The sequence below is a fragment of the Eumetopias jubatus genome, unplaced genomic scaffold (assembly GCF_037043125.1).
Source record: "Eumetopias jubatus isolate StellerSeaLion01/CBP00866 unplaced genomic scaffold, mEumJub1_p1.0 scaffold_2, whole genome shotgun sequence".
In the NCBI taxonomy this organism is placed as follows: Eukaryota; Metazoa; Chordata; class Mammalia; order Carnivora; family Otariidae; genus Eumetopias; species Eumetopias jubatus.
Window position 1 is genome coordinate 38,184,931 of NW_028274808.1, and position 24,389 is coordinate 38,209,319.

Sequence of the window (24,389 nt, forward strand, 5' to 3'; positions counted from 1 at the left end):
ACTAACCATTGCCTTCTCCATCTGAAAATCATGGTCTCTCTCATGTCGTGGGTTTGGTGCCCACGGTGTTTCCTTTTCCTCACACAAAGGCAGGCACGTGCGGCCCTTCACACGTGCTGCGATGAGATCACTCCCGGAGGCCGATGTTAACTGCCATTTACACGGCATCTGACACTAGCTGATTCATGTCAAAAGATAATCACATGGAAAAGCAGAGCAGGCATGACCTCCCTATGTTTTCACTATTATATACTGTCCTTGTGCTTTTTCCCCTGCGCTGACTTTCTGGAATTGATCTCAAGTTGTAAGTGTGGTGGTGTGTTTCTGTCTAAGGCAGACAGAAAGAGAAGCTACTCTGGAACTGAAAGCAACCCATCTTACCAATAGCAGGAACATTCTAGTTCCAAAGGCCTGGATTAGCTGATAGATCCATAAGTAACTTGTAACAACACAAAGAAAGTTGCAGAACTGAGTTTTTGCTGCTGTCTCTCACTTTTTGTCCAATCTCGTTTTTGGTTTTGTTTTTTGTTTCTTTGTTTACTGGCAAAATTTTCTTTTTTAGTGGCTGTCTCTGGTTGAAATGGTTTGCATCTGCTTTTACTCAGTGGTGTGCTATTCCACGCTGTAGATCCTAAAAGATTTCCTAATCTAAATGGTTTTCCTTACCGGGGCATGTGGCTTTAAATACTGGCTGTACTGGGTCTAAAGCATAGCTATGGAGCGGAAGGCATGGGGATGCTGCCAGAGCAAAGGCAACTGGATTACAATGTCCTCTACCAACCGAAGGAGCAACTGAGTGTGAACCCCCGGCTTCCAGGGTTGTCTGCTCAGCCCCACCCCTCACCCCAACCCACGGCTCCCTCCCCAACCCACCCAGGGTGAATCACTTAAAGACTGACTGAAAAGTGGGACATTCGTGATTTTTCATTTTCTTCATGAAGTTTTTGAATTCCTTGTTTTTCTTGTCCCACTTGTGGATGGCCGTCAGCAAGTACTGGCTCTTCACTTTCCGGCCCATGATGAGGAAATGGTGGCTGAGGTTGTCCAGCTGGTGGCACGGGCAGTCGGCCCCATTCTTCAGGTACAGGACCAGCTTCTTCAGTTCCTTCTTCTTGATGGGTCCCAACTTCAGGGGTTTCTTCTTCTTGGGCACAATCTTTTTGTCACCATTTTCTTTTTTCACTTCTTTGATTTTCATCCTCAGTGCTAGAGATGGTGCAGGCAGAGAGGGGAAGAGGAGAGAAGGAGGGAGAAAAAGGATTTTAGAACACGGTTTTCCATCTAAAACAATAACCCAAACTTAGGGCTCAAGAGGAGGCTGAAATGAAAGGCAACTGGCAAGTCAAAGAAAGAAGCAGTTTTACAGATGAACACCAAAGTCTCAGTTCATCTCTATGTTCTGATTTTGCCCCCTAGTTCCATGGTGCCTAATGGTAACTCAGTATTTGCCCTGGGATGCCGTGAGAGTCTCAAATACATTTTCAGAACCAAATCATAGGGGCACCTGGGTAACTCAGTCAGTTAAGCATCTGTCTTCGGCTCAGGTCATAGTCTCAGGGCCCTGGGATTGAGCCCTGAGTCAGGCTCTCTACTCAGCGGGGAGTCTGCTTCTCCCTCTATGCTCTCCCTCTCTCTCTAATAAATAGATAAAATCTTTTTTAAAAAAAAAAACAAATCATATTTCTTTTTTTAAAATTCAGTGACTCAAAATATCATACATACAATGCTTTAAGAGAAGGGGATCATATATTTGAATATAATCCATATACTCTAACACTATAGATCTCAGGATTCAAAGAAAACTCACCCCAAGTTTTGCTTTGTTTTTTTTTTAAAGAGAAATCCATTGGTTTAGATTTTTAACATCCAAAGGACCTAAAATTCCTTGAAAGTTGGGTCCTGTAAACCAGACCAACAAAATCTATGTGTGCACATGCAGCAATGGGGAAATTTAAACAGTGCATCAAACGGTCATGCTTGAGTGCATCAAAAATCAGTGTCCAACTTCTGCACTGGAGAAATCACAATCCCCACCACTGCACCTGTAGGGAGTTTTGACAGCAGGTACTGCTAATGTTCCGTCCACCACAAAGCGACCACTGACGGGTGCCACAAATATTCTTTCCACTGGGTAGACTCACACAGGATCAAACTCTGCTTTGAGTTTTTGACAGAGAAATCCAAGTGAGGACCTCCTGGAGTCTGACACGGGACGTGGGCACAGCTCTCCGCAAGGAGAGAAACGGCCCATCCACCAAGGCGGGCTTCCCTTTTCTTTGTCTCTACGGACCTAAGTTAACATTATTTTAATGTGAACGTATGCGCAGGAAATGTAGTGACGGCTACACAAGGTCTGTCGGTGAAGATAACTAAATTCACGTGGAGGCATTCTATAAGATGTAAATGCACTAGAAATACAGCATCACTGGGACAATCAACATCCCTCTCAGGCTGGCCAGCCCAGATAGTTCCAAAAAAGAGGAAAATCATTCTCCAGATGCTAGTCACCAGATAATTTGTGCATCCTCTGAATTCTTCTAAATTCAAAATTAGTAAGCCCTCCTCTTTTTAATAACTCAAAGCTCCCACCCACACTTCATGAGGAAAGGCTTGAATCTGAACAGAATAGCACTAGCTAACAATTAGGAGAGCATATGGCATGCCAGGAAGTGTGCTAAGTATTTTCCATGAATTTCCTCAATTAAACCTAACAACTCCACGAGGAAGGTATAATTATTTTTCCCATTTAATAGATGAGAAAGCTGTGGCATAGGGGGTTAAGTTTACTTGGCCAGAGTCACTAATCCTCAACTTAAACCCATGTCTTCAATGTGCACTTTGAATCACTGTGCAGTCCATGCTGACTCTATGGCTGCAAAATTCTTTATAATGAACCTCATATTTAGAGGCCCGGCTACAAGGATCAAGAAAATAAGGGGGAGGAGCTCAGACTCACTTCCTGGTTTCACCCACATTTCAAAATGACTTCATTTACGAAATGGTAGAAGAGTTTCTCCTGCTTGAAAGAGCCTGCTCTGGCAAAGGGAAAACTGCATTTGCAAAGGCTTTATTATTTAGTATTTAGTTGATTAGAAAACACACCCTTGGATAACCCGAGAATAAGAAGGAGGGGGGAACATCCTGGAAACAAACCTTTAATGAATGTGTCAAAGTCAGTAAATTAAACACTCCCACTGCTTTCTTTTTCTTACAAAAAGAGTTCCAGATTTTGCAGTCTACTTAATCTCATATAATACCCTAGGCCTGGGATCCCTTAAGAAATGCCTCCCTCCCAAGGGCAGCAGAAAGTTCAGGAACTGGGCACTAAGCAGCAGAAGGCTCTCGTGGAGGATTAACCTTGACCTTTCAGGCTGGTCCAGGCTTCCCAGCACACATGGGAGTGAGTTGAGCACAGCTTCCCAAAGAGTTCCTTTCTTTAAGCTCTCCCTCACCCAAACCAGCCACTGCCCAGTGCTTCTGATTATGCTTGATTCCCACCCCCAGTCTGGACAGAGGGTAGTGGGGCCCCGCAGGCAGGAGTGTGGCAAACAGAGCAACAGAAACCACCCGTCCAGGGCGTCACCCCAGACGTGCCTCCACAGGCCAACACCTGGTTTAGCTTCCCTTGTGGGCTTACAAATGTGGTGCCTGGTGGTTCGCTTGGGAAAAGACTTCAACTGTTCTGGTCTGTGGCTCACTGAATGAGAAGAGTTCTCAGTGGGGTTGAATAAGAGACCAGCATGAGGAGACTCACTGCCCGGACCTAAGCGAAGTCAAGTATCCACCTCTGCCTCCCCTCCACAAAATGAAGACAGGACTGGGAGAAACCACGTATCAGAGAAAGGCAGGAAGGAATACTGCAGGAAGGTAAGCAGTGAGAACAATTCTACTCCTTTCACAAGACTCTCTAAATAAAGGCGCCCCACAGTGTTAGATGAATCCCAAGGTACCTCCCAAAGTCGAAGGCTGAGAACCAAGCGTTGCTATAGAAACAATCAATTACATCACCAGGTGAGATGAGTGCATGCCCCAACTGAGAATGTGGGTCCCCTCTTTTTTTAATATATTTATTTATTTATGAGAGAGAGAGAGAGAGAGAGAGAGAGAGAGCATGGGGGGGAGGGGCAGAGGGAGAGAGGGTCATAAGCAGACGCCACACTGAGCACAAGCCCAACACCGGGCTCGATCTCACGACCCTGAAATCAGGACCTGAGCCAAAACCAAGAGTCAGACACTTAACCAACTGCACCCCCCAGACACCACGTGGGCACCCTCTTCTCTGCAGATTAGTGAGCCATCAGTTTTCGAGTGCCAGACTCTACAGATGAGCACAGGATAGGCTGCTCTGTGCACAGCTCTGGATTTAATGCTCAGAGTAATCATGTTAAGAAGGCACCGTTATTATTTATTACAATCAAGAAAAAGGACTCAGGTTAAGTAATGACAACCCAAAGCCACAGTATGTAAGAGATAGACTCAGAATTAAAACCCACACTTAACCCCAAAGACCACACTCTTTCCTACTACACCATGACTGGGTTTAAAATGATATTGCTTCAGTGGAAACTATTTCACTCTTTTGATTGTGTTGCTTTTAATCACAACTCAAATCAAAAATTAATGTTCCTTTGCCATGACCGTGTAAAGGAATTTAGTTTACATAGGTGGGGGGACAGCGAGGGGAGAGGGGAAATCAAATGATGGAAATGTGTTATGCATTAGGCTCTTTATTTCTTGCCATTTGGCTCAGTTTCTTTTTTGAGGTGGGGAGAGTAAGGGAGGAGGAGGCACATATGGCCAGAAATTACTAACATCTTTCCATCTTTTAAGGGTTTATTTTAGGGATGCAGATTACCAACAATGTTTGGATAGGCGATTAGCCGTCCAAGGTTGATTTCTCTGTGCCTTGTGGATATGTGTACAGCCCCCCACCATACAACATCCAGGGGCTTCTGGGACAGGGGTGGGTGCTGGCCCAGGAGCAGCCTGGAACTGATCACCACTTCCTCTTCCCCTACCAGGCCTCCACCATGCAGACAGAGCCTGGACCCCAGAGATTTGCCCATAGACTGTGTTCACAGTTTGCAATGCAAATGGCGGCGTGGGCAGGCAGGAGAAGCCGCAGGAGGAGGCAGCTGGGACAAGAGCTGGGGCACTGGATAGAGTCCCGGGTCCTGGGTTCTAACTGTGTGACCACAAAATCTGGTTTTGAGCTCCCTGAGTCTCAGTCTTCCATCTGTAAAGTGTAGAGTGCTGCCTGCCTTCCAGCCTGGGCAGCACTACCATCCAGAGGGCCCATGCGGGGCAATACTGGGGAGCCGACAGATGTCCTCTCTGGCACTATCCTCCACCCTGCGCTCAATCTTCTCCATCTTCACATGCTCTTCTCACCCTGGGGGAAAATGCTACAAGTACCTTGGGCCCTTGATCTCAGCTACCTGGAACACCTGGACCCTGAACTAAAACAAAACAAACAAACAAAACACTTCAGTTTTTTTTTTTTAGCAACAACCTAACATCTTCTGAGCGAAGAATATTACTCCCACCTCTCACCTTGCTGGTCACTGCCAGCAAGAATTCAGAGACCCAGAAATTTTGAAAGCCCAAGTTAAGGTTGCGATGAGGGGTTGTCTGGGTCTCTCTCGTCAATCTTAAAATAACCCCTTATCTTCAGGTAGACCCTTAAAATTTCATTCCACTTTTAGTCACCTGAAACCACATTTTTTGCTCAGAAAAGATACTTCCTTGGTAGGCTTGGCCATAGTTCTGAGGCTAAAATGAGAACAGGAAACTCATTACACCCAATTCAAACTCACACTCTCTTCAAAACCATCTCTTCCTCCTGACCCTCTTATACTAATGGTGCCACCATGCGTCCGATTACCTACACAGGGTGCTTGGATGTATGGCAACCCTTGGCCAAGAGCTGGCCATTCATACAAACAATAATGTGGAATTGCTCAGCCGGAGTACAAGAAGGATCCGATGCGAAAGGTGGGAAAGCAAAGTTAGTGATCAGATTTGTGACTCGGCTGATGACAGTGAAGAGTCGAGTACAGAGAAAAGAGAGAATGAGGGCCCTCAGGGAGCACCATCACTGGGGAGAGAGGAAGGGTTATTGTGAAAGTCATCAGGGGCACATATGGAAAACCAGGCAGCCAAGTTTCTCAGAAAGCGCAGGGGGAGGGCATTTCAAATAGAGGAAATGCTCCTCCATCCCAAATGCTGCAGAGTTGAAGCATGAGTGTGAGACGAGATCATTCAACTTGGTGATTTGGGGGTCACTGATGGCCTGTGGGAGGGCTGAGGGTGAATTCTGGGGAGCTAAAAACCACTGGGAAGTGAAAAGAAAAGGTATGCCATACTGGCAACCACCAAGCTTCTGGAATGTTTGTGAAGAGTTACCACTGGCTACTTGTAGCCAAACACATTAGACTGAGCACATACAATCATTTCCACTCCATTCTGCAGTCAGTTTAAAATCATAGTAAAAAAACAAAGTTATAGGGCGCCTGGGTGGCTCAGTTGGTTAAGTGACTACTGTCGGCTCAGGTCATGATCCTGGAGTCCCGGGATCGAGTCCCACATCGGGCTCCCTGCTCAGCAGGGAGTCTGCTTCTCCCTCTGACCCTCTTCCCTCTCGTGCTCTCTATCTCTCATTCTCTCTCTCTCAAATAAATGAATAAAATCTTTAAAAAAAAAAAACAAAGTTATAAACACATGCAAGAAAACAAGAACATATCAGCATGCAGGATAATAGAAAGCAAATGGATGGTGAACCCTGGCTTGACAGGGAGAAGAAAAGCTGAAACCTAATGGCTTATGGATAGGGATGACACTGCAGGACCCAGAAATGGTCCTGAATGGGGGCCACTGGGTACTTCTGAACTCCATTACAGAGGTTGTATTGAATATAAGAATTGGCTAAAAGTCTGTAGAAAGACACTCAGATCCACTAGCCCTGGGCCATAAATCCGGTAAGAGCTCCTGACCAACTTCAGCAACAGCCAAGAGGTTTATCCTTTGTAGAAGGTTTGAACCAGACAGACTCTGGGCTTAGGCGCACCAGACTGCAAAAAAGGGCAGGACTCCCTCCACAGGATTAAATGATAGTCTGCACACTAAACAGTGAGTCCCGCAGGTCTTAGAACACTGCATTTATATCTCCCAGAGAGGAGTGATGGGTTTCTATCTAAAGAAACTAGTAGCCCTAAAGAGAAGACCTACAGCTCCCCCACCAGCAAAACTCTACACCAAGGCCCTAACAAGTTACAGGCCATGCATTCCACACACAGAGCTTCCAATTTAGTCCTTCACTCTTCGACTCGAATGGCCAGCCAAGGGTCAGCAAGCATTTAAACAAAGCCTCGAAGTGTGAACCACAGAGACAAAAACATAAAAAACAAACAGGCAAAAAGAGAATTCAGAGATAACAGAGACCACGTGGGGAACACAAGAAAACTTTTTACAAAGATAATATTAGAGAAGACGTTGTATTCACAAAACCAGAATGGAAAGCTATCAGAAGAAATGTTTGGAGAACAAAAAGTATTTGGATATTTAAAATGTAAGAATGCTAGACAAGTGCTTTAAGATAAGGTTGAAACAGTTTCCTGGGAAGCTGAACCAAGTGACAAAGAGATGGGAAATGGGAGACCGAAGGAAGCCACACGGGGTCAGCCAGGAGCCTCCACATCTGAACAAGAGAGAATCAAGAAAGTGGATGGGAGAAATACCAAAGAAATCATACAAGAAAATTTCCAGAAATAAGCATGAATTCCTGGATTCAACAGTACCCTGTTCAACCAATCATGACATTTAGAAACACCAACATACAGAGAACTTTTAAAGTCCTCTAGGGAAAAAGAGATTATACATCCGGTACAGAGGATCAGGCAAGCAGAATGGCATTGGATTTATCAACAGCAACACTAGAAGCTGGAGGATAATGGGTCAACGCCTTTAAAATTCCCAAATTCAACCCTGAGCCAAGCTATCACTCAGTGTCTGAGTGTAGAATAAAGACATCTTCTGAAGTCCAATGGTCAGAAAAAAAGTTGTCCTCCATATGGCTTTTCTTAGGAAACTACTCTATGATGTGCTCTACAAAAGCGCAAAAACAAGTCACAGGATTCAGGAAACCAAAGATCTAACATATGATAGAAGCAATGGAAGTCTTAAAATGATTTTTCCAGAACAACCATGGGGCAGGCCTAAAGCTCAATCAGTCCACACTGAAACCGGACGAAAGAGGGCTAGGACAGATCACCTGCTGTATACCTGCAGAAAAGTTCCGGGCTGAATTCCTCTTATGAACATAAGGAACTGGGAACAGAGAATGAGACAACTGCTCTCCCAAAGGAAAACAAAAAGGTACACAAGAGTGGGAATACAAATGCAGTACACTACATGGCTCAGCTGCAAATCACATTTATTCATTGTAATAAATTAAATATTGAGTACTCATTTCACGGAAAGGGTAAGATAATTATATTGTAAAGAATGGGGACAAGTGGACACATAAGACAGATAAATTTTTTTCTTCAATAATACAGTATCAGTAATAACTAAAAATTAAAATTAAAAATTAATGTTTATTTGGGGCACCTGGGTGGCTCAGTCAGGTAAGCGTCTGCCTTCAGCTCAGGTCATGATCCCAGCGTCCTGGAATCGAGTCCCGAATCAGGCTCCTTGCTCAGCGGGGAGTTTCCTTCTCCCTCTCCCTCTGCCTCTCCCCCCAGCTCATACTCTCTCTCTCTCTCTCTTTCTCAAATAAATAAATATTTTTTTAAAAGTAATGTTATTTATTGACTCCATTTTGCTAAATATCAAAAGAAATAGCTACTTAATTCGAAAATATTACCTGTGAGATGTGGGAATTAGTGGTGGGAAGGCATCACATGGAGGACTGCAGTTTTTTGTTAGAAACCTTTTAAATGTCAATTTAAAAATGACTTTTTAAATTGCATTTATTTTAACTCAAAAACCTTAAGTTTAAATAAATTTTATAGCCTAGTAAATAACTTAAATGTATATAAACTACAAATAAATGACAAAATCTGAGATCTTAAACACAAAGATTACATTTCCAGGTCCTCTATTCTTCATTCGAGTGACGCTTGGCGTTAGGGCTTCTTAAGGGATTTCAGTAAGAATTCTGCTCCCTGCCTCTCCACCCAGAGCTCTCTGCTCTGTTCCAGAGCTCTTCCAAGCATAGATCAAGAAAGCAAGGGGATGAATGAGATCCTGGCAGATCTGGAGGACAACTGGGCAATGAAAAATCATCCAGGAGCACATACCACACCACACCCTGACTCCTCGTAACTTGCCTTTCGTCCTCAATTACTTTCTCCTGCAGAAAGGGCTGAAGATCCCAGACGATTTGAGGAACAGGGGGATAAGACTGGAAAACTCTTTACAAAGTGACCTGTTCTCAGCCCCTTGGATCAGGAAGGCCCACAGATGAGCACCCCATGCATCAGCCCCATGGGCTTGGCTGACGCCCCTCCTCCAAATGAAAAAGCCCGTTCAAGATAGCAAGACCTAGCTAAGCACTTGTGACAGAGAGGACCTGATTTCTACTTCCTGGCCCCATTTTCGCAAATCCTTTGGGTGGGCGACCCTGAGGCAGCCAGGGCCGTCCCCAAATCCAACAGTGCAAACAAGATTTGGTAACAGCACTGGGTGAGGGTTTGACTGTGAGAAACCACAGCATCTTTCCAACCTGCAGTGGAGGGCCTGGGCGGCAGGGCAAGGCTGGCTTTGAGGCATCAGGGCCCAGATGAGTCCTACTGACAAGAGGCCTTGCAATGGCAGCCTACCAGACCTCTCTGTTCCCAGCAGGAGCCGGTGTTTGGCATCATTCATTCGTTTAGCAAAGAAAGAAGCTTGCATTTGGTCACAACAACTCGGACTTGATCCTCTAACCACAAACCACACGCTGAATACTTACGTGTGTTTACTAACTATAGGACATACGTTACAAAAAAACAAAGAACAAAAATCAATTGAAAGCAGCTTTCTTTTTCTCTCATTTACAAAAACAGCAGATGGAGAAAATGCTCCTGAGTGACTTATTTGGGGCAAATTATTTCGTTGAGGTTTTCCTGTTTTGTGGACCCCAGACATCGTGGGGAGGTTGGGGGTGGAGGTGTCAGGCAGGAGAGAGGCGGCTACCCCCCCAACACCCTCACAGAAATTCACACACAGAGCAAACCAGCAACCGTGTCAGCCACCCCAAATCCCGCCACCTAATTGCTTGATTTCACGGATCGCGTTAAACCCCCACTGATTTAAGCTAATGGTGCAAAATGAAAACCCTACTTTGAGAGCAAAGAGCTGCCTGGTGTGGTTTTATTTGGGAAGAGATGTGCACTGGCAGCCCAGGCAGCAGAGCCAAGGGCCTCAGAGTGGGACAAAGAAGAGCTTTGGCCCTTCGTCCCAGTAGGCACCGGCTCCGTGCCCCCCACCCCTGAGCAGGAGGCAGAGGAGAATAGAATTGCTTAGATGCAGTCAATCTTTAGGTTTGATTGAATCTTGGCTCCAAGTCCCGGCCAACCTGCCAAGGCAAACAGTGTTTCCTGCTGCAGGGTCACTGGGTTTCCTGCATTCCTCTCCCTTCCACCCCCCAGTGTTCGCCCAAATGGCAAGGTGGGGTGTGGAATGGTCTCTTGGAAGAAAAAAGGTGGGGAGAGGGTCTGAAAAGCCACGAGCTCTCCCTGTCTCTGAGAGAGATTTAAGAGAGAGGTCACCAGAATCACCTGGAGCACTTGTTTAAAATGCAGGTTGCTGAGCCAGTGGCCGATTCAGTAGCAGTAGGACAGGGCCCAAGAATTTGTATTCCCATTTGGGAACACAAAACGTTCCCAAGTGAGGGGCGCCTGGGTGGCTCAGTCGGTTAAGCGGCCCACTCTTGATTTAGGCTGAGGGCATGATCTCAGGGTCGTGAGATGGAGGCCCGATTCCGGCGCCACCCTCAGCGGGGAATCTACTGGAGATTCTCTCTCCCTCTGCCCCTCCCCCAGCTCGTGTGCTATAAATAAATTAATTAATTAATTAAAATCTAAAAAAAAGTTCCCAAGTGATGTTGATGCTGCTGGTCTGGAGACCACAGCTGAGAGCCACCGGTTCAAAGGATTTGAGGGTAAGGCTAGGGTAGGCTTTCTGATTTGTCACCTTGGTTATTCACAGTGGTGCACTCTGAGGACCCTTTCTCGGATGGTGTCCAAACATCCTGGAGGCCCAACACGCTCCATGCCCTCCAAACTCACTGAAGTTCCAGCTGAAGTCATCAAGTTCAACATGGACACGTCCGAGACCCAGCTGACCTTGAGCAAGCTGGTCTGGCACCATTTTCAGAATCACCAAGGTCTCTGGGGCCCCTCTCCTCAGAGGTGGATCTTGCAGCGTCAGGAAAACAAAGGCTTTGGTAGCAAATGGCAGCACATTTCAGTGGAGAGGCCTCCAGCTTCCAGTGCACACTCCCAACACCAACTTTTTGTATAAACTTGGGTAAATCACTTTACTTCTCTGGTTCCCCATGAGGCCCACTTGGACCAGTTATTCTCAATTTCCATTTCAGTACTGGTAAAAATCTTTTTAAATCATCATACTTTCTTTCTTTGTCTTGAAATCCAATACAGAAACACTAATCATCCTAGGGAAAGGATCTCCCATCTCAGACGGCAACCGCTGCCCTCACCTGCTGACATCACCTGGGGACCTTGCTTCCGTCGACCGGGCCTACAGCGAACACCTTGGCACAAGAGTCCAGTCCTGGTGGTGCAGTTGCCTAAACTCAAAGACAGCCCCAGAACACAGCATAGGAAACGTAGTCGATGAGAGTGTAATGGTTGGATGGGGACAGATGGTAGCTACACTTGTGAACATAGCATAACACATAGAGAGGCTGCATCACTATGTCATAAGCCTGAAACGAACATGACATTGTGCGCCAACTAGACTCAAAAGAATCTTTTTTAAAAAGCCCCAGAGAATTTGACCCACTCCAAGCACAGGGGCCAGCACGTCTGCATGCTAGCGCCTTCGACAGATGGGAGAGGAGGCCTAGGGTGGACCCCGACCCCTTGGCTGGCCTTGGGCCCCTGGCTGGGATATCCCTGAGGAAGCTGTGAGCCCAGGCCTCTGGGAACTGGGGCAGGCACACCTTAGCTGGTTTCCCTTTAGTGTTTTCTTAGCTGACCCCTCTAAAGGCAGAAGGTGCACTGCAGGCAAAATTCATGCTTCTTTCTCCCCAACCTCCTGGCCTAGCTATAGCCCATCTTCTCCCTGAAGCCTCCCCAGGCCGGTCCAGCTTTGACCTTCATTGGCCTTCCCTGTCTGAACTAGGATTGAGCATAGCAATGCTAATTACCCATGAGTGTGCCCTATCTGTTCCCCTCCCCGTGCCGGGCATGGACCATGCTCATCTCTGTTCATGGACTAGCATCATGCCTAACACAGCACAGAGCTCGGTCTAACATTTATCGGATACCCAAATGAATAAAGAGACAGAAACAGCAAACTCATTGCCTTGAAGTCCACAGCCTTACTAATGAGACTGGAATTAGTTGCACACACCTCTGCCTTAGGACTGACAACCACCACCGTGGCCAACAGTCATTGAACACCTGCCCGAGCCAGGCACCGGCCTAGGCGCTTTTACACATACTAACTCCGTTAATCCTCTAACAACCCTCTGAGGGAAATTCTCTCATTATAACCCGTTTGCTGATCCGGAGGCAGAACAGTTCAAGTAATGCACCAACGGGTCAACAGCAGAGCTGGAATTTGATCCCGGGGAGTCTAGGGCACAAAATGTGAATCATATCAGAGGGGAAGCTAACTCTACCGGAAGGGGACTGAGGCAAGGTCGTCATTGTCCAACGCCTCCAGCATAGATGGTGTTCGGAAAAGGGCCACATGAACAGGCAGACCTCGAGTGAGGCCTGAGCAGGCAACCGTTGTCCTCTGGGTCTCCCTATTTCTTCTCTTGACCATGCAAAGAATCTTCTCGAATAAGTTCACCCCAAACACTGTCCCTCAGAAGTACTAAAAGAGGGGTGCCACTGAAACTCTTGAATGGTACTGATAATTAAGATGATATTAATTTGATATGGTGAAGCAATTAAGTAAAAAAATCTCCACTCTTAAAAAGCCTGGGATGAGGAAAACTACAAAGTAATTTTAGGGATAGAAATTGCCTATAATATGAGGTTAAATGCAAAGAAATCACTCTGCAAAATTGTGTATATCGATGATGTAGAGGAGAGAAAGACAGCAAAATGTTATCAGCAGCTGTCTCCGCGTGCCGAGGGGATGGGCGACATCTACCCTCTTCATGTGCTTTTCATGATTTCCCAAGTTTCACGCAATAAATATGTATATTACAATCGGGAGGGCCGGGGGGGAAGGTCTCCAAAAAAGAAGTAAGTCATTTCAGGAAAAGATGTGGTCAAATGACATGTTTAAAACCTAACTATTCATGACTCTTCGGCTCATCAGCAGTGTTCAGAGGTTATTCTCTGTTCCTTGTTAGAGGTTCTGCTGCCTCAGCGGGGGAAGCAGGTTTTCACAGAAATCCCAGGAGACACCAAATTAAGTATCTACTGATCCTGTGTGTGTTTAACCAGGATTTCCCATCCAAAAAAAAAAAAGGTTTTTTTTAAGATTTTATTTATTTATTTGTCAGAGAGAGAGCACACACGCGCGTGCACGAGAAAGGGGGAGCGGCAGGCAGAGGGGGAAGCAGGCTTCCCGCTGAGCAAGGGAGCCCAACACGGGGCTTGATCCTGGGACCCTGGGATCATGATCTGAGCTGAGGGCAGAAGCTTACCCGACTGAGCCACCCAGGCATTCCCCCTCCATAAAAATGTTAAATTCCTTGCTACCCCATGGTTTCCAGGGGTGATCACCACAGAGACACCCTGGGCATGGGGTGGGGGACCAAGTGCATAATTGAGCTTCCGAACTAGGACACTTTTGAGACAGAAAGAAGGTAACTGATTATTATGCCGAGACAAAAGGAATAAACTGGACTGTCCCAGGCCATCTAGAATATTCGGTCATCCAAACAAGAAACCGGCCCATATGTGAGGAGTGTGTGCTTGTTTTAAGGATGTGACTGGTGTAGAGCCGGTGAACAGGAGGCGACAGAGCCCTGCCTTCTCCCTCTCTGGGCTCCCAAAGCTGCGCAGCAGGTCCACAGGTCAGAGAATAAGGCACACTTTGTCAAACCCAGGAGATCCCAACCCTTCCAAAGCAGTGAAACAGACATCCCCGACTGGGGCAAAGCAGCGTCCAGTAGCACGGAACCACCATTCAGCTGGTAGGAAACTTAGGACACAGCCCAGAAGTTCCAAGCTGTCCCCTCAGTTTAGTGAGGAAACTGACACCCAGTCAGTGATTTGAGGCACAAAGCTGTTTGGGGTATAATAAGCAGAAGAGAAGCACCTGTTCTGGGGTGTCTGCCTTCCACTGTGGCAAGCTGCTTGTCAGGTGTGAGGTGAGGGAATGTTCTCACTCAGGACTCACTGTCCCCCTTTTCCCTCCCAAGGGCATTCTAGGTATAAAAGGACTCAGAAGAGAGAAGCACCTCTCTGACTCATCATAGACTTCTCCAAAGTACCAAGCTAAGAAAGCTCCAAAAAAAGAGGCCTATGACCAAAAGATTCATTCTGGGATTTGCTCTGAGGCAGAAACAGAAGCCTCATCTCAAGACCTGATGCCACCCTTCCCCTGATATTAGGTGCTTCTTAGTCACTCACATTTCTTTCTGATCCCGCATATCTACCCAACTTCCTGTGCTTAAATTTTCTGTTTCTTCCCCCAAGTGCCCCATCACTCTAGGCTTTGTGTAAACAGCAGAGAGGCCTGGAAGACGCAGCTGACCTAGCGACCTGACCAACTGTGGCCCTTTGCAGGCACCAAGGTCCAGCCCGGGCCCGGGCCCACGGTGCACACCTTCCCCACCCATCAGCTCTGTGAGCCTAAGGGGAGCACGTGGTGCAGGGAAAATGAAGGTGGGGGGCACATATGCTCCCCCAACTATGCTCCTTTCTGTTTCTTTGGGAATGCCACTTACTAGAAAGAGACAATACCAAAAACAAACAAACTTCCCCATAGCTATAAGGCTGTGGTCCCCTAGGGCCCCAGAGAAGGGACAAATAGCCCCAGCCCAATGGAGATCCACGTGAAGTCTGGTGAAAGGGCAAAGACTCAGGGTACTGCAGAGACAGAACACAGCAAGAAACAGGTGTCTGGACCACCTTCTGGGGCCACGCCCCCAACTCCCAAACACACTTCTACCATTCGGGTGGCAAATGCTATCTGGGTATTTACCAAGTCCTGGGCAGGTTTTCTTTCCATGTGCCCCAATACTCTCTACATAGATGCATCCCTGCCTACTGAACACAGTCAAAGCCCCAGGGGTCAGGGGCTGGCTGAGAGCCCCATGGGACAGTGCTGTCAATACCCAGCTCCCCCAACAAGTGTGCCCATTACAGAGGGTCAGCAGCGCTGACCCAACATACTGACTTTGCCTAGTTCCTTTCCCGGGCTCCTGTGCACCACCCAGGCAGCCAGAGGGAGGCCTCTCCCACAGCTAGCTCCTCCCCACCCTCTCTGGGACTGTGCCCCGGGCACTCATCACACCACCGCCCACACCCCGCCACCGCACAGGCCTCACCAGCAAGCTCTGCCCTTGTCCAAACCTGGAAAAGTCCGGGAGGCTAGGCCGGTCTTTCCCGGATTTGCTGGAGAAACGAGGTCACGGCAGAGAACGATGGATGTGACAGCAGAGACAGGGGAAGATGGAGGACAAATGTCCCCTTGCCTATAAGCACAGCTCGAGCACTTGCACAGTCACTTCGGTACACAAAATGTCTAAGCTCCTGGCTCCCATCCAAAGATTTCAGAGAAGTCGGTAAGTGGGAATGCGTCTTGTCAGCTGTCGGGTGCTATAAGAACACCAGTACCAGTTTATATCTTTTGTGGACGGATGTGCACATAAAGGCACCACAGAAATAACGCAGTGCCAATCTATAAAAAGTGGAGGGTTTGCTGTGAAACTATCCTTAATCTGGCAAGCACGCTGGAGCTGATTCTGATCAGCAGCCTGCGTGGCTGTGGGCAGCGGTCGGAGGAACTGACCCAGTGATGCAGTCTCCAGATCTAGGATCCCTGTGCAAAGCTGCTGACCATTTGCTTGTGTTCAAGTCTACCCTGATCATGATTCCTCCACGAAAAGGCAGCTACTGTGCCTAACGTTCAACCAATACAGTTTTTCAAGGGTCTCTATTTTTCTGAAGAGCTTAACCTGAGCTGCTGGAGCAATGTGTTAGAGAGTTCCGTGCCGGGGGCACGGCTTCCTGAGCACGTTCTGGGGAGCTGAGACTGCCCTTCATGTCTGGATGTGACTCTCCCAGGTTGGGTAGCACAGCAAATGTCACCTCACCTCAGGGGCTCTGTACAGCGTACTTCGTGGCTCTCAGCTCCATTCACAAACATGCCCATAATGTTAGCAAGTAGGTCTTACAACATCCGCTGTCTCCAGCAGCTACACATCAGAGCCACTGGCTCTATTCCAAGCCGCTCCCTGCCTCCCAGGGGCTACCAGGAGCCAGGCCCTGTCACGTGGGATGCAGCACCCCTTGGGTTCCCATCTCAGGCCTGAAATTTCCTCTGCCGAGCCTAGCACTCCAGACTGACAATGCTTTCTTCAGTGGAAACCCCTCCCAAGATTCACACATCAGTACCCACTGCATGAAGCTGCCTTTGCTTCATGTAGTTGTGAGTTCATAATGCCTCTGACGACCACCCTCGACGGTCACCTACCAAGTCTGCCTTAGGGACCCCTGGTACCGACTATCAACGCCTTTTAGTTCATCTTCCCAGCAACCTAATGAACTAGGGACTACGATCATCCACCTTTTCTTTTTAGAGAGAGGGGGAGGGGCAGAGGGAGAAGAAGAGAGTCTTAAGCAAGCTCCATGCCCAGAGATCTCACGACCCTGAGATTGTGACCTGAGCTGGAATCAAGAGCTGGACATGTAACCCAATGAACCACCCAGGCACCCCTTATCAACCACCTTTTAAGACAAGCAGATTTAGGCATATAATTTCCCAAAAGACACCAACTAGTGACCTAGAGCCAGGATTCAATCTCAGGAAAGTTGGTCCTAGAACCCTATAGTGAGCTGAATAGAGTCTCCCCAAAACACCTGTCCACCTGGAACCTCAGAATGTGGTTTTTGAAAGGTAGTCTTTTGCCGATGTGATCAGTTACACCTTGCCGTAACCGGATACCTGTGCGGGCTGCCCTGGCTGACCACCAGCTCTGTTGTGTGACCTTGAGCAAGTCACTTAATCTCCCTGAGCTTCATTTTCATCAACTTACAAGAAGGGATAATTGCATTTTCCACACATCATAGGGTCATTGGTAGGTTCAATATAAAAATAAACTCATGTATAAGAAAGCAAACTGTTCCTGTTACTTTTAAATCTCTACTGTTTTGAACATTTTTATTTTATACCATGTGAGAGTATATTGCCATTTCAAAGCTGAATTACATATTCAAAAATAAATTATATGTTTAATTTATATATTATATGAGTAAGTATATATGTATAGAGTAATGATTTATTTATACTTCATTCATTCATTCACTTGTTTTATTCCCATGAACTTCTCAATTTTCAAGCACCCCTCTGCCTTCAGGAGAAGCAGAGAAGTGCAAATATGGTTTCCTACTGTGTTTAGGCCAAAATAACTCTAGCTGTAGAATTTTGATTCTTTTCCTTATGGTCTTTTAAGAAGCTCATTGTAAATGTGTATGATCTCATGCTTCTTCATCCCACTCCCAAAGCCTGAAGATTCCAACTATTTCACAGATAGAGCCCTGCTGAATTCAAATTCTTGCTTTTTATGGTGTGACCTTAGACAGCACGGGTCCCCTGCCCTGGTTCTCCCTCTCTTTCTGTCATCTAGCTTTCTATGTCTTTATCTCTTGAGTGTCAGGACACGGCCACATCTTTGCTACAACAGAAAGTACTTCTCCTTGACCTGTTGGAATTAGAGCGACTCCAGGAGACTGTCACATTTATCTCCCCCTCTGTGTCCCCTACAAAGTTTGTGGGTTCTCCACTTGAAATGGGAACGGGATGATCTCTAAGGCCTTCTCCTGGGAATATGTTGCATCATCCCTATCAGGCAGACCTGGTAGCTGGATAGGAAGCCCAGGAAAACCATCCTTGGAAAGACGACATGCAGGCACCAGATCGCTTTGTTCAGCCATTCTCAAGATTTGCTTAAAGACAATCCAATGGAGGGAACCAGAAGGTCAGACCAAGATCAGCAGGTGAGCTTATAAAGCCTCCCAGATCAATACTACTTCTTCGAGATGGAAAAAACAATGCATTCCTCCAATTTTCTTGTATCTATTGAGTAGTTCAACTAATGCACAGAGTTGATTAGCACCTGTTCCTTTGCTCCATCCAGCCTATCACTGTACACTGGTGTCCTAGCGGGGCCAGAGCACAGCTGAGAGCTGTGCCTGCCACCCCCCCCACCTCACCCCTGCACCAAGCCCACCAACATCGCCTCTTCGCAACTGACTGGTTACATGAGTACATGGAACTTCCTGGAGAAAATAAAACACTAAGTTTCTTAGTGAGTGAGACCCATATATAAGCAGGCCCATCTACAGGCACTGCCAGGAGCCACCATCACTGAGGGAGGACATGAAGCCACTGGAGAAGTCTAGGAGGAATGAGTGTGGCTCATTAGCACTGACTCAGAATCTGGATCCAAGCGGAGGAGGGAATTGTGGCTCCAGGTACAGCACAGGGGCTCTTATGTGGATCAGCCTCACGGTGGGGAAAAATGTGCTATGTAAAGATATCAAACAGCTGCTCCACAAGAGGCTGTGACACATTAGGGCACATTAGGGCACAGCAAGGGTGGAGGGCCTTCCCCCTGAGAAGCCCCTCGGGCCGAGATGAGAGGAGAGGAGCCCACGTTGGCTCTCCAAGAGCCGGGAGCCTCAGCCTGACATGGAGCTGCAGCTGAGCAGAAGCCGGGCTGGCCATGCCCCGGGATTTCCAGTTCGGCCAGCAGCAGCAGGGACAGCGGGCCTCAGCCTGCAGCCTAGCGGGCTAGCACGGTTTGGATGGCATTGTCATCATTTGTATCCAGAGGCTGCTGGGCCAGGGGACATTTGGTAAAGTCCCCAATGGTCCATTCAGGAGGAAAGTAGAGCCTGAGTGTCTCTTTGGATAATCTCAGCCCTTCTTCCCTGAGGTCAGACACCCTGCCCCAGACTCCAGTAACTTCATAACAGAGTGCGTGTCCGATGTGCCTCAGGAATTTGTCGTGGCCACGCCAGTCCTCTCCAGGTCCCTCCTCTTCCAACCCAGCAGTCTGTGTTGACCGGTTCGGGGTGAGGCTTCCCTTGAGGGGAAGGTTCTGCTTCATGGCCTGGTGTGTGTTGGAAGAACACTAACTTGGGGCATAGAAGCACAATTCTTAGAGTGCAGGGGACCGAAGAGGCCACGCAGCCCAAGTCTCGCTGCAGAGGCCGGGAGGAATGAGGACCACAGTGTCGGCTGTCAGCAGCTGGTCAGGCACTAAAACCGGAGCCGCTGTCTCCCCGGGGCCAAGGCGGCTCCCCTCCCCTTGGCTCCCACGCACTTGCCCTCGATTTGGTCCCTTTGCACACCCGGTCTCAGAAAGATGGCCCCCAGCCCCTCCGGTTCCAGCCCACGGGATCATGCAGCCTCCCTTCCGGCCTCCAAATGCAAGCAACCCGATTTCAACGCCAGGACCAAGTGCCAGAAACCAGAAAACTGAGCTCCATCCAGGCTGAAAAAGTGCAACCCCAGCTCACTATCAGATAAGTCCTTTTCCTGCAAGAAATGTGGCTGTGGTGAAGGAGGGAAGACGGGACCAGAGGCCCCTCTGCCAGTGCCCCACGCCCATCAGGGAGAATCGAGGAAACACACTGCCCAGTCCTCGTTCTGGCCCAGGGCTACCGATGAGATAAAACAGCGGGCTGCAGCCCAGCACGCCATCCCCTCATTCGGGAAACTTACTGAGCCATCCCGGGGCCTGTCCAGGTGAGCCCCTGACCTGCCTGCCCCTGAGGAGCACTCCGAGATGAGGCAGGGACTAAGACAGATGTGTGTGCTCCCATGAGCGCACTCGTTAGAGAGCACACCACCAGACGACACCCCCAGCCACGTCCGAGGTAGCTGTCCACTGGTGTCTCGTGCCAGAGTTTCTCGGGGCGTGGGCCCCACAGGACCATCCATATGCCGAAGGCCCCATAGTAGGAAGAGGCTGCTTCTCAACGGCATCTGGGGTTGCTCATGCTAAGAAACCTGGAGGGCAAGGAAGGAGCACAGAGGGTTTTCAGCTGGCCCGAACTAGATTCTGCTCACCAACCGATTCCCGGAGAGCATGAGGAGAGGGGGATGGGGTGGGGATGATGAGCAAAAGAAAAGTGCCGAGTTCTTTGCTAGGCTTGCCTGCTCTCTACTTTGAGTAATCATTCAAAACAAGGAAATCTGCCAGAAGACACATTAAGTCTGTAAGAAAAGAAGGCTCCAGGCAAAGAGCTGTCAGTCACAGAGAAAAATCAACACAATCTATTGATTCTCCTTTCCCAGTGAAGGGGCAGCTTCACGTTCAACCTTCTCACCGCCCTCCCCCATCCCACACAGTTACACGACTGTGAAGGCAGAAAAGGATTTTGTAAAAAGTCACCAGGAAAACTGATACCAGGGAGTGGGGGTGGACCAGATGTCTCTGCTTGTATGAAGGAAAGGGCAGGAGAGGGAGGCCCAGGCTGGGGTCTGCACTTCATTCCAGCTCCATTGGGCCTCCCTTCTAACAACTAGAGGCACGTTCCCTCGGAGTCATAGCCATCTGAATGCTCCAAGCCGTCTGGGCCTCCCTGCAGACACACAAGTCAGAATGACCTCGAAGTTGAGTTTGCACACCTAGAAGTTGCCCCTTTCCTTGCTGAAAAGGGGGTCTACCCATGACTGAATAGAAACAGATCTCCAGGGGCGCCTGGGTGGCTCAGTCATTAAGCATCTGCCTTCAGCTCTGGTTATGATCCCAGGGTCCTGGGATTGAGCCCCACATCGGGCTCCCTGGTTGGCGGGAAGCCTGCTTCTCCCTCTCCCACTCCCCCTGCTTGTGTTCCCTCTCTCACTGTGTCTCTCTCTGTGAAATGAATAAATAAAATCTTTAAAAAAAGGAAGGAAAGAAACATATCTCCAGAGTTCCACATTGCTGGGTGACCTCACGAGCTGGGGCCCCAGTTTATTCCTCCCCCTTCCGCGGGAAAATCATCTGATGGCCTCACGAGAAAAGAAGTTCATGCACCACGGCAAGAGGCCATTTAGCCTTTGAATAGCTCCTGTGGTTGTGACCCCACTACTTTGTTGATCAAGGTTTTACTGCCTCAACAAGCCGGCTTCTACCAGAGCTACACAGAACATGTCTTCCCTTTGCTGGACCACACAACCTCAGCGCTCTCATCTCCTGGCCTCCTGACACCTGTAGTCCTAAGAAGCAGACATCTTTAAACACACAGACTTGTCCAGTTGGAGGAGGATATGGGAAGAGAACTGCCAGGCCCCTTGGAGAGTGGGAAACCTCCAACTTGACCCCACAACACCTAGGTGCAATGGCCCGCAGCTCACTTTCCCCCACTTCACAGCTCCTACCTGCACAAAATATCTGCCACCGGCCACCCCGGGCCAAAGGGGTGCTGAACACTCAGTCTCTGTGCTGGCTTCGGTGCAGAGGAACAGCACAGAGAGTGCCAATAAAAGTCACTCTCGACTGAAGGATAGAGGTTACCAGATGTGCCACATCTGCTGGGGCCACCATCCCCTTTGGGGGCAAGGCTGTCATGAAGTCTCAGGCCTAGGTTTTCCAAGGGTCCTCTCCCACCCAATGCCTTGGACTTCGGTCTTCAGTTAATATTTGCCCCCCTCGTGAGCCCAGAAATCATCAGGGGTTACATCAGCCTATATTTTAATAACCTCCAAAACTCTTTCTAAGCCTCTCTGAGAAAAATATCACCATTACTATCCTGGTTCAGATTTGATATATCTGTAAACCGCACTCGCCCTTTACTTTTTTCTTTTTTAAGGATGTGTGGCTTTGTGTTATGAGTGCTTTAGGGAAAATATGGCCATGCTGGGCATGCTGACAGCCCCCACTTGAACAGAAAGCCTTTCCTGAGGTTGCCAAGCTGAACTGCAAGATGGCACCTGTGACCAGGGGTGAGTAACTGGTTAGATGTGAATTTGCACCTGTCATTTCCAGGACTTTTCAATACGATCTCATGAGGTCTACACACCAGTTCTGACAAGGATGCACAATTATCCCTGTGCGGCAGGTGAGAAAATAACAGGACTGGGCCAAAGTCTCATGGCTAGTCAACTGTGGAGCTGGCCTTACAACGTGAGGCTGAGGTCTAGAAAGCACATGCTCCCCGCTTCCAAGCTGCTTTCCCATCATGCTCTCCTTCCCCATGCAGGCGAAGGGGTTCCTGTGCCCTCCGTTCCTGGGTTTCCGAGGAAGCACAGGGAAGAATGAGAGCCCTGGGAACGTGGTCAGGAGAGGGATCCCAACACGGGACCAGTCCAAGGAAAGGCTGAGGTCAGGACGCCCAGCAGCCACCCAGACCCCGTCAAGGAATGCTGACCCACGGGGCAACAATGCGCTGCCCTGTGCAGTAGGCTTGCAACCCCAACTCAACTCTTCAGTTCGGGCATCCAACACACTTTTCATCTGCTGCACACTCTTAGGCACAGTCTTCTCTCCCACGCATGCCAAAGATGAAGGCCCAGTGTCCCCAGTGCACATGCCTGGGGAGCAGGGAGGCACTGATTAAAGATATTCGATCAGGAAACCCAAGTCACGGAGTTTTTGAGGAAGAAAATAGTGCGATTCCAGATCTGGAAGAAGCGTTAGAGATCACCTCAGGTAATCCCTTCAATTTGCTTAAGGAATAGGCTCAGAGGCTTTAAGGAACAGGCCTGAGTCACAAAGTTACGAGTGTCAGTGTTGGAATTAGAACCTGGGACTCCAGAAATTGTGTTATTTTCTATCACATCACATATTATCTCCTTGCACAGAGTTCTTATTTTTGTTTTTTGTCAGGTGGCTAAACTGAGTCTCAGAGAGGTTAAGTGGCTTACTTGGGTTGACACAGTAGGTGGTAGAACCAGGCCTTGGACTCAGGTCTGTACGACTCCTAAGGGTATGTGTGCTCTTTCCAATATATTTTTAAGATCCTTGAGATGACACCATGTCCTTTATGATAATACCTGCTAACCACTCGAACCTGCTAAGGAAGTAACCCCTGCCCAGAGAACCAGCAGTTCTAAACGGACTTGTGGCAAAAAAAAAAAAAAACACTAAAAACCTAAACAAAAGAGGCCTAGTTGGCGTTTGAGGTAATAAACAAAACACCAAGACTATAGGAGTGTTCCCCAAACTTACAAAGATGGCGCCGGGTTTGCACAGAGACAGGCTGTGGAGAAAGCCCTTCTAGATGTCCCTAAAGCCTTCCCAAGGTGGGGAAATCAGTGGCATGTTCTCAAAGGCCTCTCTCTGAAGTGCTGGCGGAAGGGGAAGCCTCTGAGCTCACCAGTGGAGACTAAGCTCCTGGAGACGCCAGAGTGGCTGTAAGAGGCAGGCTGCTCTTAGCTCTGCAAGCTGCTGACTGGCGTGGCCTTGCTTGCCCTGCAGATAAGCTGTGCATACGATGACACGCGCACAGCCCCTGGTGCCCCACGGCTTCACACGTGCATCTACGCCCACGCCTCAGACCTAGCCATACACACACAGGCGTGAACACACATGCGCACCACTCATGCACCCCATCTGTGGCCTCTCCCCCTGTCCCTAGTTGTAGCTACAGCCCCTCTCACTTCCCTCCTCTAGAAAGCCAGCCCCTCGGGCTCTGGCTAATACCATTCCCAGTCCAGCGATTACGGGGCTGGCTCCAGAAGCACTGCGTTTGCTGCCTGCCTGGGCCCCTAACAAGATCTGGAGAGAAAAGTCAGGGCAGTTTATGACAGCTCCTAATGATGACTGCTCACGGTAATGACCAGCTCTGCCGCGACCCGGGTCTGAGCTGATTACAGGCTCTGGCTCCCACTCCGCACGCCCAGAACAGAGGTTTCCCGGGGGGCCCTGACCGCAGCAGATGCCTGGGCCGCATGCTGACTTCATCAGGCCAGCCTTCAGGGGCTCCTTCAAGTGGGTGGCCCAGAGCTGGCCCAGGCCTGGCCGGCACTGCTCTGGGCCCTCTCTTAAGGATGTGATTTGAGGGGCGCCTGGGTGGCTCAGTCGGTTAAGCGACTGC

At 48.5% G+C, this 24,389-nt stretch overlaps 1 protein-coding gene across 1 annotated transcript in view; it reads right to left on the reverse strand.

Moving 5' to 3' along the window:
• Positions 1-883: 883 nt before the first annotated feature.
• The window catches only part of SFRP1 (secreted frizzled related protein 1), a 41,601-nt gene continuing 18,095 nt past the window's right edge, over positions 884-24,389 (reverse strand). Inside the window, exon 3 of the mRNA XM_028124129.2 lies at positions 884-1,206. Coding sequence (XP_027979930.1) covers positions 884-1,206 — 323 coding nt within the window. The remainder of the gene's footprint in view (positions 1,207-24,389) is intronic.